Genomic DNA, 14,667 nt, shown 5'->3' on the forward strand with positions numbered 1-14,667 from the left:
CATGCTCGCAGGCTGTGCTGAATGTGCAGACAGACATTTCTACAGTGAGAGGATGCAGACAGAGGTATAATGGGCGCAATAGATAGAAACCCGTGCCTGAGGCATCCATCAAACCAAACGACTCCATTACAGTAAGTCCGACAGAGGCAAACGGTAATGTGCACTGTGATAAACACTGGGATAATAGTCTGTTTATAGTCCTGGACACACTGTTTCTGCTGGGAAACACTGGTGAGGAATACAGATAAGATATAAGAGCAGCAACCTCTCTATCTTTTCCCCTCTTTCCATCGTTTCTCCCCCTCTCCTCTGCTGTTATCAGTCACTTTCGCTCCCCTGTTCTCTTTATCCTTCTGCGCTCCCTCCGTATAATATTTTGCTTCCTACACAACGCAGAGGGAGCTGCATACATCAGCTGAAAGGGGCTTTTATCTGCTGTTACGCCGCCGTAGCATTACCATCACAGTGCTGGAACGAGGCCTCGGAGAACCATAAAAATTGAACAAAAATGATTCAGATGTACAATGAAAAACCACACACCTCACATCGGGCGCTCGCAGGTATGCATGCAGAGGCGCAGAAGGTGCGCGGCTCAGGTATTCCTGCTCCTGTCGCCCAAAGTGGGAAGGAGTAAAAACAAGTGTAGCCTAACCGGACCACACGCTTGGTTCCAGGGAGGAGCAGGAAACGGAGAACCTGCCGCCGCTGCTGCTATGAATCAATTATAAGAGTACACAATAAGGCACTCTCTTTACAGAGGGGAGGTGGAGGTGAAGGTCCGCACAGAGGAGAGAGAAAACAAAACCTCTCCGTCTATTAGATAACAGTATTTTCACTCTCTGTTCAGACGGCCGTGCGCTCCCGTGTTCACATGCCCAGAATGAGATAAGAACATTTAAATACACTCCGACAGAAACTTGAGACGAGCCGGGGCGGGGTCGCTGTTTCTTCTACATTTCCATTAACCTGACGAGCTGATTAAAGAGCCGCTGGACGGGCCGGATCGTGTTTACGTCCACAGGTAACCTCTATTACACGGCCGGCCTCGGTTCAGACGGCGGCCTCTCTGCTCCCGCTTCTAATGGAGGGTGTTACGCGGTGCGGCACGCCGGCAACGGAGGACCGTCCGCCGCTCGGCAGGGTCAACGCAGAGGCCAGTGTCTATTGCACTATATTTAAGATCAGTTAAACTTAATGACCTCCTTCATCCCCTTGGCCTATCAAATAAACTACATTAGCCCTGGGATCTTACACATAGCTGGGCCTTTTATGCCTGCTGTCCAGGCGATGCAGGTTTTAACAGGCTGTGATAAAATGTGGATAATCGCACGCCCACTTGAGGGGATGATGGTGTAGGTTTATTAAAGAAAATGAGCCCACGGTGAGAAGCGGCTAATTTGAATTCTGGTAGGATTCAGCAAATTTAAAGAGGAGGTACCGTTCTATGTTTTCATAGAACGAGCGGCTGAAAGGACGGCAGCTTTCAACAGCTGTTATGATCTCCATGTTTTTACTGAGTGATAAAGTGTGGCCACGTGAGATGTGTGTGTATGAAACAGAGCAGAGGAAGTAAATGAGAGTTTTACCTGAGAGCTCATTCAGCTCGATTCACATCAAACAGAGATATTTAAATATTTAAAAAAAAAAATGTTTTCTTTTCCCTTTCACGCCGAACAGAGTTCAAACTTTTTATATAGCTTGAAGAGCGAGCGGCTCTATATGGGCGTATACAGCACACACACACACACACACACACACACACACACACACACAGTGGGCATGTGAACATGAGTCAGAGGCGTGGAAGAAACAAAGGTTGATTTGAAGACCACAGAACACTGAGAATAGGTTAGAAAAGGTTCAGTGAGACAGAAAATCAAATGGAAATGCGTTGCTTGCTTTCTCTCTCTCTTTTCTGCTCATGGTCTGGAGCCCGTTCGCTCGTTTCCGCCTACAGCCGGCGGTTCTCAGTTACATGTTCCGGCTCCGGCGCTGCGACACACGACACAGGGACTGTAATGAGGGCTCATATCGGGCAGGAGAAGGACAGATTAAAACATACATTTCACATCGCTGGTGTGTTTTTTTCCTTCCCCTCTCCGCCTCTGAACATCTCTCCTCTCCATCCTTCTCCCCTCAGTATCATTAATGCAGACTGTGTATATTTATTATGCAATAAAGTTTTTATTATCATCGTCATTATAGAACATTAAGGTCAGGCTGACAGGCAAGCACGCACACACACACACACACACACACACAGCCAAAGCACTGAGAGCATACAGCCAAAATGGCTTCACTCACCAAATTAACTTCATGAACGTTGAAAATGTTTCATGTTTTATTTTAAATTGCATCTTCGCAATTAAAGTGAAAAATCTTAAAACATAAGTGGAAAAAATATCAAAATGAGCTTTTATTTGATCTGATATAGAGAGAAAGAACAAACAACTGACATCATTTGACAGGAAAAGTTGACAAACTTTCGCCACCTAACATTTTGTTATCATTTAAAGCAAACAGAATAATATTGATCATGACCATTTCCAGTTATTTACTGACTGATTTATGAAAGCCAGAGTAAACTTTCATTCCTATTATGTGACATTCACATGTTTCAAAGTGTGACATTGCTGAAATCCAGAGATTTAGTCTCTAAATAAATGCCTCACTAGACGCTCTATGCTGATGAATACCTTCTAGTAAATACAACTTATGGGATGCACACTATCACTTACATTAGTTTAATGTTCATATAATCAACCACAGCTTTCTAAATTTCATCAATCACTTTAAGAACATCAAATGCAACAGCGATCTCATATATTAGAACAGCTGTTTAATCAATTCATCAAATCTGATGATGCAGATTAGGCTGTTGTGTTGCTAAAGTCTCTGTAAGACGAACGGAGCTGGGATTTGTTGTAACAGCACAAAGCATGCGGGGAAATTTATATATTTCCTGTCAAACTGTGTGCAGCGACCTTTTAAAGTGTGGCGCCGCTCCCACACGGGTCATGGGCCTAATGGAGCCCACGCTTCTCCCGTTCTAACCCAAATTCACTTCAAACGCTTCTGAGGGGGAACGGCGGCGCGATGGTAATGGTGATAAAGCTAAATCTAGTGTATCTCCCTCGCTGAACTCTGCTGGGGATAAAACGCAGCGCCCATCAATCACAACAGCAGCAATCTGAAAGCCCCGCCTCCAGGATTTCATCTCGTCTCTGCTGACATCCGAGCGCTCAGGGTCACGGAGGCGTCGCCCCGTTAGCAGAGATTCCGCCTCCCGCCACACGACAACAACCACCCAAACAAACACTTCAGGTCGCAGGGAAAACAAAATGACCCTTCAGAGGGGAAACACACACAGATTCATCTGGTCTAAGTTTATCATGATTCCAGATGTCAAGTTTATGACGATTTTGATGAAAAAAAAAAAAAGCCTCCATATCACCATGGCTCATATTGTTTAACAAGTGTTTAAATTCAAGCTTTGAGCCGTGATCAGAATTCATGGGGCGCAGCGACGAGCGAGTCCGCAGGATTTCAATGTGGACACATCACAAAGCTCTGAACTTTAAACACAATGTTCTGAACTGTGAGAGCAGATAATACACACCAAAAAAGAACAGCGAGGATGGTCCAGAAATGAAACGTACATCACCACCCTCCGTACTGAAGGCAGCGTGTGCCAGTGTTTATCGACCCTTTGATTTACTGAGGCTACTAGTTAAAATAACTTTCCCTTCTTACACAAGGATCTCGGTGGTTTTAGACATATAATATTTTATCACATATACGATTGTACACATTTATCTAGAAGGATCAGGATTTCATTGTATGAGTACTTATTTATCGGCTGATGAGGATGATGTGCTGAGAATTCAGTTCCCAGCCAGAGTAACAGATTATTCTCTACATCTGTAGTTAGGGAGGTTTGTACATTAATGACGGCTTCACTTTGCTTCTTGAAAGTGCCTCGTTCTTTCCTTTAACCTCTCTGAGGACGACTCGCAGATCTGAATCTGTGTCTCTGCTCATGATTAAGCTGCACTGAAAAACAGAAAGATCTTCTCGAACAGAAACGTCCCGAGCCGACTGCTACTGAAGGAAGAACTCTGCTGCTTTTCACGAACTCCGCTGAAGACTTCTGTGCATAAAACGAGGTGAGTAGGCACAGTCAAGCTGGCAGCATTAACCAGTTCAGTGCACTTTAAATCACAGTAAAACTTAAATACGTTTGATGACCGGAGTGTTTTCTAGCCCAGGCGTCATTCATCAGCGCTCTGTGAGAAGAATCCTGTATCAGAATAACAGAAATCCAGTTAAAAGTGGCTGCTTTTATGAAGAGGCTGCTGTTTGTTTTGCCTGTGCCGCGCTGCAGCTTGAGCATCACTCACCGTCACATTTAAAGAAGTGAAAGTTTTACGCTGCATTAGGCGGGACTGGATAGACGGTCTGAAAGAAACAAAATGGCCAGCAAAAAAAAAAAAAAAAAAAAAGACAGAGTAGACCAGAGCACTTGACCCCGGCAGACACGCGAGCTGGGAGCGCACGTTTCCCAGGTCCCAGCGTATGAATGCATTTATTTGTCATGCGCTCACCTTGCAGGCAACACGCAGTGAGAGAGAGCGAGGGAGAAAGAGATGAATAGAAGCAAAGAGCAGGTGTACTGTAAATCTCCTGACCTTGGTCCGAGCGCTTTGCCTCTCTGTGTGCAGGGGTTTAGCCTATAGCCTTAAATATTTCAACACTGCTTGGCTGACCGGAAAGTGCTGAGTTGGAAGAAAGGATAGAGGCCAGGCCTCGGCGCTCAGCCTCCCCCAGCAATTAACACGGCGGCAGGACATCGCCGCAGCGCTCGCCGCTGCGTTTGTTACAGTCCGGCTTCTTTTCCTTTTTTCTCCCAGGTGTCTGCTGGAACTACAGACTCAGGGGAATCTGTAAATGGCCCAAGCACGGACACATAAAAGAAGACTTTTAAAATGAGATTTTCCTACCGGTGACGGTGAGTTCAGTCGTCCTTCTGACCACAAAGCCGCCGAACTGGACTTCGCAGGTGTAATTCCCAATGTCGTCTTCCTTCACCTCCTGGATGGACAGGGTGTCTCTCGTCTGGATGATGCTGGCGCGCCACTGCTTGGGACGGCACTCCTGCACATTGGACGGGGACAGACGTGAGAAGAACTCTTTAAGGAACGCACACTGACTTGGTGGAGTAATCATCCTCTTAATTCTGAGCAGCGATGTCACCTATAGACCCCAACAGCTGTAAACAACATTACGGCATTTGGAAAACCTTGGTACATCCAGCATCCAGCCAAAAAGTACTACTTTCTGTGAGACGGAGCGAACGCAGGGCGAGAGCTGCGACAGGAAGCTGGACGGGAAGAACAGTCATCTTATTACGCTTCGATAAAACCCCAGCAACTGACTTACAGGGAGGTATGGAGCAAACATGGCAACAAATAACGTCAGAAACTTTAGGATTTTCACTACACTCAATGAAAAATGAATCAATGAGATTTCAATAGCTACAGAAAAGAAAAAAAATTTATCAAAAGCGATCACTGAACATCAGACAAAGGAGGAGAAACAGGATAAAGTGGAGGAAATACATATCTTGGCATTCTGACATAATAATTTCATAAGGTAAAAATGATAAGCTTCAGCCATTATTCTACTTATCTGATCAGGATTTATTGCTCTGAACTGAATATTCTCCATTCAATATTCTCCCCCGGCCACAGAGGACACGGAATTTTATTTACAGTGGTCTCTGCTGGCAAAATAAGTGTGTTTGTGTTGCATGGGTATGAATGTGAGGGGATATGTGCGGCGGCACGACGAGCGTCTTCCTGACATGATCCTCCCTCCAGCTCCTAGGTGCTCTGGCAGCCACAGCGACGGCTCGCTGGATTCTATTCCGCTCTTGCTCCCGGCAACCTTCGAATTCAATCAGTGCGGCTCCGCAGTGGTCCAAATAACTCTGGGTTCCAGCACTCCCAGTCATTACCCAAACCGTAATTGAATTCTGGAAAAACCTAGAGGTCGAGCCCGGCCAGCTAATCTACTGCTGATCTGCCTGTGATTAGTCTGGCCTGGGCCCTTCGCCGGGATTCACTTTGTTGTCCGCGGGCCGTGGCTGACCCTGGATGGGCCAGATCCCAGGTAGAGGAGGAGGAGGCGCACGCTGAATAAAGATCAGGGAGCAGGAGCATTTGGAGGGCATCCACTCTGTCCACAGGGCACAGAGTGACATTAAACAGTCTTATTCTCACAGAAGTTTTCTGTTAATTATGAAATCGATCTGTGTGGCTGCCCTCCATGCAGCCCTCATTCTGTCTCCAGCAGACTCGCTGTCATCAGCCGCCTTTACACAGAATCCGCCTCAGTAATCAGGACCCAGATTTTTAACAAGGCTTTCTAACAGCAAGAAAATTAAATGAAAAACAAGGCGATAAGCCACCAAAGCATATTTCTTAGTTATATAACGACAAAGGCAGACAGGGGCAACAAACATCTCATCTTTTTTTCACCAGAGGGCCAAACTGCAGCAGATTATTTAATGATGTATGAAAAGTGGAGCTACTAATTTCACTTTGAATGCTTGAATTTGATCATATCCAGCTTAAAATGCATTTAGTGTCAGAATATTTAGGGAATAATTGCATTTGATTCAATTTCACCGTCTTCTTCGCATGACCGCTTTTGAAGATCTGTCTGGTTGCCTTTTGTCCGCGTTAAACCGCTGATAGAGGATCACACACTGATAACCGGTCCGGCCGGCAGGCCCACCTTGAACCAGGTGATGTCCGGCTCTTTGCCGGGCTCCACGTAGTCGTCGATGTCGGGACAGATGATGTCTTTGCTCTTGCTGAGCTCCGCCTTCTCGGTCAGCCTCATGTTGGAGTTGTAGCACAGGTTGGTGTCATTCTCCGCCACAGTCAGAGACATGGACACCTTCATGCAGTATGTGGAGTTCCTGCCGGAGGAGAAAAAAAAAACACACCGCAGAAGGGTTCAGGATCCATCTCACTGCCAATAATTGTGCCGGTTAATCTTCATTTCCCAGCGAAAACATGTCATCATGTGTCACTAGGTCGCATTAGCAGTGCTGATGCTACATTATACAGAGTAAGACAAAAAGACTTCACTAATTAGCTTGTTTCACAAACAGAAAAAAAACAAAAAAACACTGATCCTCTTAAACAAGCGGAAATTTATGATTACTCCCATTGATACCCTTTGAGTTATTCCTATTGTTCAGCACTCCGCCGCCGCCCGTGCGTTTGTGGCGCCTGTGCAATAATGACGTGTTCAGCAGCTTTGCAGAGCCAACGCCGAACGCTCATGACCACTATTGAATTTATGGAGGGGAGTCGGAGAATGCTAATCAGAGAGGAGACGAACGCCGGGACGGTCTCACAACCAGGACGAGGAAGCTGCTTGGTCATCACAAGCAGCCAGTCCTCCTCACCCCCTCCGCCTCCCCCGCCATCCCCGCGTTCCAGCAGGCAAGCAGCAACACACACATCCATCTATCCATCTATGAAGCTTTCCTCTCTCCCTCTCTCTCTCTCTCTCTCTCTCTCTCTCTGCTCCATCGCCACACTGCTGTCCCACAGCATCCACCTCCGTAGAAGTGAAGGTCACAGAGTGTTCTGTGCAAAGCCTATGCTATAAGACCTAAAGCATGCAGACACTTTTTCTTTATTAGCTCCAGCACTTTTGGAGAGTCCTTCCACAGAGTTTGGAAACTGGCTGCAGGGATTGGCAATAACTCGTGTTCTTTTTTTACTCCTGTTCAAAGGCTTTCTACAAAGCAACAGCAAGAAAAAAAAAGATGCTTTAAACACAAAGGGGCCTGATCTGAAAAGTTTCGAAGCATGAAAATTGATAGTGCACGTGCACACGTGTGGAAGATGATGCTGGGATGTGCTGAGGTCTGTGTCTGATGGACGCAAAACTCTCACTTTAATGGTTTTAATCTTACGGCATGTTTTCAAGCGAAAATGGAAAACTTTTGCAAATGTAGACTGTACGGTTACACAACAACTTTTTTAAAATGGCTCTCAAAGTGTAATTTTTCTAAAACAATCTGACTCCATCATGGTAGTAAAAAGTTAAAATGCAAATTTGCTGTGCATGCCGCAGTAAACAGTTCTTCTGCACATGCCTCAGTTGATGGACAACGTTCCACACTGTCCTGAGACTTGGTCGTTTTAGAGTCAACAATCACTCAATACTTACGGAAGCCGGTGTTCTCCCACTGTTCATGTTTATAGCATCCTGTTATCTGCATTACAAAAACAACCAACAGCAGCCACTAGTGGCCAAACATGATAACTACATGATATTTTAGCGTTCTCAAAAATATTTTTCAAATCATCGTCAAAGCCTTTCTGAAATGATGAAACGCTGTTTTCACTTGAAACATCCGCGTCTATGTGTCTCAGTTAATGAGCTACATAATGGCAAGCTAGCGCTTTTTGCAGGATCTTCATATTTCAGGCAAAAGTTGCGTTTGACAAGCCTGTGAGTGTAAAGAGGGATCGCTATGAGAAGCATATTAGGAGTTGTGTTGACTCCACAGGGAGGAGGCTCTATGAAGGTCCGCTGCAGGTTCCTGAGGCCTGAGCGGTGGGACAGACGGTTTTTGTCAGTGATGAGGGAGGGACGCCGGAGGGAGCGTGAGGACGGGCGGGATGAGCGATGTGGAAAGGCTCCCGGTTATGCAGGGCCCTGAGACTGAAGAGATGTCAATACAAATGAAGAGTGACGCCGGGGAGCTGCTTTAGGAGGAGGTGTCGTGTTTACGAGGGAGCAGGCGAACAGGTGAACAGCAGACTTCAGATGTGGCGGAGTCTGTTAGGGACTATGGATGGTGTGCCATGAGAAATGCTGCTGCAGTAATTGAGTCTGGAGGTAATGACAGCATGGATCAGGGTGTCAGCAGCAGACGCCTGGTCCAGAACGTGAAGAAGAGCCCCGCTTTCCTAATGTGTATCAGTCTGTGCCTCCATGGCCTGCTGAGCGGCTCGGCCTGGCTGCGATCTGACTCGGTCAGTCACGCGGTGGGAAGGCTGTGAGAGCACAGCCATATGGGCTTTCATTTCATTACATTACATTTACGGCTGGCCAGATGCTCCCATTCACTGTAAATGACAGGGTTTCATATGATCTACTCAGGTTATGGAAGCAATAAGGGAGTCACCTCTCTCATATAAACACCTCTGACCCCCCAGGGCCATAAAACATGGTCGCAGACATACACGCACAAATGCACACACACGTGGCCAAAAGACAAATGTGGCTACAAGCAGCTGGGGAGGACCGGCAGAGATAGTGCGGAGACCAGGAGGAAGAGAATAGCTGCTTGGAAGGAGAATAAATACTGTACACTTCTATAACATAGAGCATGACTAAAAGGGCATCTGGAAAATGCTGTAGGAAGCAAAACTAAGATGCAAGATTCTGCAACACTGCTGTGCCCTCTTGGTGCTGAAATCCAGCGTTATCGACTCAGTAGCTCCTATCTGGAGGGAATAGAGTGGGAAGATGTGATGCTGTAGGCTTGCACAGTACACTTGGACAATATATTTGTCCAAAGAACAAATAAAGCCGTGCAAACAAAACACTCGGCAGCACAAACTTGCACACGCACGTAGGCAAATTCACACACCTACAGAGCTGACCCCTCCCTGTTTGTTGACATGATGGGGGGACGATCAGAGATGACCTCTCGCAGTCATGCACCTGAACCATTAGGCTCCCCGGGGAGCCGACGGAAGACACGGCTGCAAATTAAATATGCACAGCAGGCACCCTGCGGCATTGTGGGAAGGTGTCGGTGGTGGTGCCTGATTGATGGACAGCCCGAGGTCGATGCACAGTCCGGCGGTGTCTTTCACGTCTGTCACATTCTATTTGAGCGGAGCTGCTTTGGATATTAGTCTGCAGCTCACGGTGGCCGTAATTCTCCACACATTATTATCCCACATGTTGGATAATGTAATCACTGGAAGGAAATGCACACGGCTTCAACCACTCCAGAACACAGACTCATTACCAGAAGTATTATAAAATAATTTATCAGGCAAAACGCAGAGGGACTGTGGAGGTGACAGAGAGGGGGGGGGGGGAGAGGTGGCGAGTGGGAGAAAGATTGATGGATCTGAATCAGCGGTACGGACCACACGTGAGACGATCTGCAGAGGAAAGGGAGGCGGTTGAAAAAAAAAAAAAAAACCGAGGAGAAAAGAGAGGAAAGAGTCAACGAGAGAACATGGAGATGGAGATGAAGTCACCTTCACGTCAGGACTGACAATTAGACTTAAACTTCCGGACGGAGAAGGACGGAGATCATTCATCATCAGAGGAGTCAGGCTGCAGCCATCGGCCTCAACATTATGACCAGGCCTCGGACGCTGTGCTGACACCGATCAGCCTCGGTCCAGGCCCGACCTCGTCGCTTACTTTTGGTAGACACTGACCCCCAGAAGAGCTGCACTCGCCATCACGTGCATCACTTCATGTTTCCAAACACACCAACTTTGAAGACCAAATGTTCATTTTCTGCCTGACGTGTCCCGCCCACTAACAGCTGCCAGCGTGGGGAGATAATCTGTATTTCTCACTTCACCTGTCAGCGGTCGTTACCTCACAGCTGATCGGCGTACCTGTGTGTGCAGCACAAAAACACCGCTGAATTGATGACCTCCATATATCTTTCTCAGAGCAACATCTGGAGGGTTTCAGTGAAAACACTGGCCGGTCTGCTCACATTTACACACCTAAACCTCGACACAGGGCACCATATGCACGAGGATTTATTTAATGTGTTGCTTTTAGCACAATGTGGGACCATAATCTCTGATGTGTGTTCATTTATAGTTACAAGTCAAACATCTGAACATCTCCAGAGATGCTATAAAAGCATCAACAATTCAAATCCATACGTTTTACATGCATAACGATCTACAAAGTAACCAGAGCATTATCTAAAGAGGGGGGAAAAAAGACTCCTCTGTGTGCCTGCAGGGAGTTTAAGGGGAGAGTGCTCGGGTCATATGTACTACAATGTGTGACTCAAACGCTCGCTCTCTAACAAAAAGACAATTGATTTCAGCTCAGAGGCAAATCTCTAGCAGTGTTGTGATTAGGGTATCTGAGAAGTTTGAAATCCCCTCAGCTCAACACCGGCAAGACTGGGAAGCACAAAGCTGGGGGCACTTCTTCTACAGAATTATAGTATTTACCGAATTTCAAACACAACATTTAGATGTGAGCAAAGAGTCTTTAGAAGAAAGTGTCAATATTCGAAGACAATATTGAATTAGAGTGAGACAACAGCGGAGCGTGTTCGCACTAGATTAGTGGCGCCGAGTGCTGTGATGAAACACAGTAGAGGTCCGGGTATCAATGCACATAAACACACTCCCCACGGTCACACTCAATGTACCCCGCCTCCCTGCGTCTCTTGCTGGGTTTATTAAAATCTCTGTGAAATGAAGAACTGCAATGAGCCGTTTATTGAGGGATGTTCTCCGCTGTAAAGGTTAATAAGTTACTGCCACACCATTATGCATCTTTTATCAGGAGTCTTTCTGTAACGCCCCACATAACTGTGTGTGTGTGTGTGTGTGTGTGTGTGTGTGTGAGTGGGTGTATAATAGGGAGAATGTGTATTCTTCCTTGTGGCTGTACACACCCAGTGCCCCTATGCATTTTTAATGCAGCCAGATTATAAGTTTTGTTAATATTTGTTGAGTAAAACCTTCTGCTCTCACACTTCCAAACACAACTTAAGTTACCGTACCAAAAAACCTGAACTTGAACTTCCTCTAACCCAGAACTTGTTTCCAAAAAAGACTCCGGCGTGTCCAGATGTTGCTTTGCATATTTCATGTGTTCACAGTCATGATGACGGCGCAGGTAAGTTCCTCCAATTTCTGCTTGCATTGTCAGAATGATGAGCAGCTCACTGCACTTCTTATCCCCAATCTGTAAATGTCTTAGAAATCTAAGGACACACACACACACAAAGGCAGCTCTACAACAAACAGCTGCTTACACGTCCAAGACCGTTGCAGGCCTGCGACTAACAGTAACCTGCTGACTAACAGTAACCTGCTCAATAACAGTAACCTGCTGACTAACAGTAACCTGCTGACTAACAGTAACCTGCTCAATAACAGTAACCTGCTGACTAACAGCAGGAATAAAGACAAAGGGAAGCAGAGCTTTTATAGTTGAAGCAGCACAGCGTGTCTGAGGAGCTCCGGCTCGCAGCACAATCTTCTTTTTTACAAACTCAGTTATTGAAAACCCTTCTTATAGCTAATTAGACATAATGCACTGCTTTATTCCGCGTTGCTGTAGTTTCAATCTGTTCTCTCTGAAATCATGTTTTCATGTTTTTTTCCATTTGATGCATTCTTTAAGCTTCACTGTTCTGTTCTGTTCTCGCTTTGTTTATTTTCTAACGTTCCTCCCTGAATTTTGATGTTGTGCTCACATATTGCAGTACAGCACTCTGTAGCGGGTTTGGAAACGTAGTAAATAAATAAAATGTATTCTTTCCTGAGCGATTTCCGTGCCGCTGAGTGTGAGTGTGTAACAGTGGTGGTGTGCAGATCCATCAAACCGAACATTTCCATTGTGATAATGATAAACTAACGATGGAAGAGGCCCAGTGTTCGGGATGAAGATGCTTTATCTGCTTGTCTTCTACCTTTATGAGAATCTTTTCCATTATTTTGATGCAGGTCTAAGTTAACTCAGATTGTCAAATTCAGGCATAAGAATGTTGTTTTCATCCGACTTTATACATGTCAGACCCGGGTCTGAAGAGGAAAAGGAAACTGTTGCTTTGTGGGAAAAGCTGTGAGTGTTTTAGGGCCAGCAGACATTATGGAAAGAGGGCGACAGAAAGAGAAACAGAGCCGTAATGAAGTGTGTATCTAGGAAAGTGATTATTGGCGTTGGTTAAGGCTTCATTTTGCGTATTCCTGCTCTCTGTGGGAGTCCCCACGTGAATCACTGCTGAATGCCATTTCATTCATAGACAGATAAGGTAGCAAAATGAACGGTAACTAATAAATTCACCAAATGCCACAATGAGCAGTGATGAAAAGACCCGTTTGGAGGGAGTTTGTGTCCCTGAGATCACCTCACATTATTTCAATAAACCCTCTCTCTGTTGTCTCTTTCTTGTTTCCAAAGCCTTGGTTTCAAGTTTAAATCACAGTTGTGCAATCGTGTTTCATTATCTAAATGCACCAGGTTTATAAGAACCCAGTGATGCTCAATGACCCTGTTTCTTTTGGCGGTATTTAACTGGAACTGAATGAACTGAGGGACAACTTCATGGAACACGCTAAGATTTGTCCAAGAGAATATTGAAGAAAACCAGACAGACAGAAGGAGGAGGTTCAATCAGGCAGATTTCTGCCGGACCTACCGTAACACGCAGGAGTACAGGCCCACATCCTGAAGGTCGGCAGGTCTGAACCAGATGGCGTCCTCCTCCTTGCTCATGCGCACGCCGTCGAAGGAGATGGGCTCCTCGAAGTCGCTGTGGCCCAGGCCGGAGCTGCGGTACCACATGAGGCTGAGGCCCACGCTCTGCGCCTGGCTGTAGTTGGCCCGGATGTAACCGTAGAACAGAGCGCACTTCAGCCGCACCGGCTCGCCCTGGAGCACCTTGTACTTCAGGTAGTCCACCGACCAGTCCGTACAGCCATCCACTGCGGAGAGAAGAGGCCAGACGGCCGTCAGCACGCCGCCAGCGCTCGTCCAACAGTAATGTATGCATGAGGACAAATGAATGTGATTGTTGGCAATTAGTGCACACACACAACTGAATGTAACAATACGCAATAATATGCACATTACTCCATGAGGGGGAGGAAGATTAGTGGGTTATAAACTTCCCACAGTAATCCCCTCTCTATTTATTAGGAAACCACTCCCTAAAATAGCTGCATCAATAATGAAGCGCCGAGCGAGGCCCAGTATGCAAGATTACCATTGTTTGATTGGGTGTAGAGAATAATGTGAATCAGCCTCACATCTTCCGGCTTCATATTCTGCGAAGGCCTCTGGAAGATTGCAGTTTTACTGTGTAATGCCTGCGCGAGACACATCTCCCCCCCCTCCGCTGCCATCTCGACATTACTCACACATTCAGAGCATGCGTGGCACCTTGGCCTCTGCAGAGGCAGCTCAGACACTCCTGTGCAATAACCACACGCGCAGCCACTGTGACATTTGGGAATTAACTGTAAAATATCTCCATAAATGATGTCAGGTACCTTCAAATGCTGCAGGTGCGCCACATCACCGGGCCATGAGGGCGCGAGGCTTGTTCACTGAGCCCGGCAATTTTCCACAGGCACTATCTAAGCCATCTTTTTTTTTTTTTTTTTTTTACACACGACATGGTCTACATGTCTGACTGGATAAGTGTGTATAACACACTGAAGATGAGGGTGCAGGTGCTCATTTATGCACTTGACGCAAGCACTTCAGATGTGAACTCCGTGTGCGTGCATGTGTGGTATGGTGTGTGGGTGTGTGTGTGTGTGTGTGATGGAGAGACAATTGACAAAAGTCAAAGCCATTGCTGCAGCCCCTCAGGCTCATTTCTTCTGGATTTGAACC

The 14,667-nt window shown here is 46.2% G+C and overlaps 1 protein-coding gene across 1 annotated transcript in view; it reads right to left on the reverse strand.

Annotated features, from left to right (window-relative positions):
* Window positions 1-14,667, reverse strand: part of il1rapl1a (interleukin 1 receptor accessory protein-like 1a) — a 163,884-nt gene that overhangs the window by 82,092 nt on the left and 67,125 nt on the right. The window contains exons 3-5 of the mRNA XM_030112608.1: window positions 13,466-13,751; window positions 6,799-6,985; window positions 5,001-5,154 (exon numbers count right to left, since the gene is read on the reverse strand). Of these exons, the coding sequence (XP_029968468.1) occupies window positions 5,001-5,154; window positions 6,799-6,985; window positions 13,466-13,751 (627 nt within the window). The remainder of the gene's footprint in view (window positions 1-5,000; window positions 5,155-6,798; window positions 6,986-13,465; window positions 13,752-14,667) is intronic.

The sequence above is a fragment of the Salarias fasciatus genome, chromosome 16 (assembly GCF_902148845.1).
Source record: "Salarias fasciatus chromosome 16, fSalaFa1.1, whole genome shotgun sequence".
NCBI classification, from domain to species: Eukaryota; Metazoa; Chordata; class Actinopteri; order Blenniiformes; family Blenniidae; genus Salarias; species Salarias fasciatus.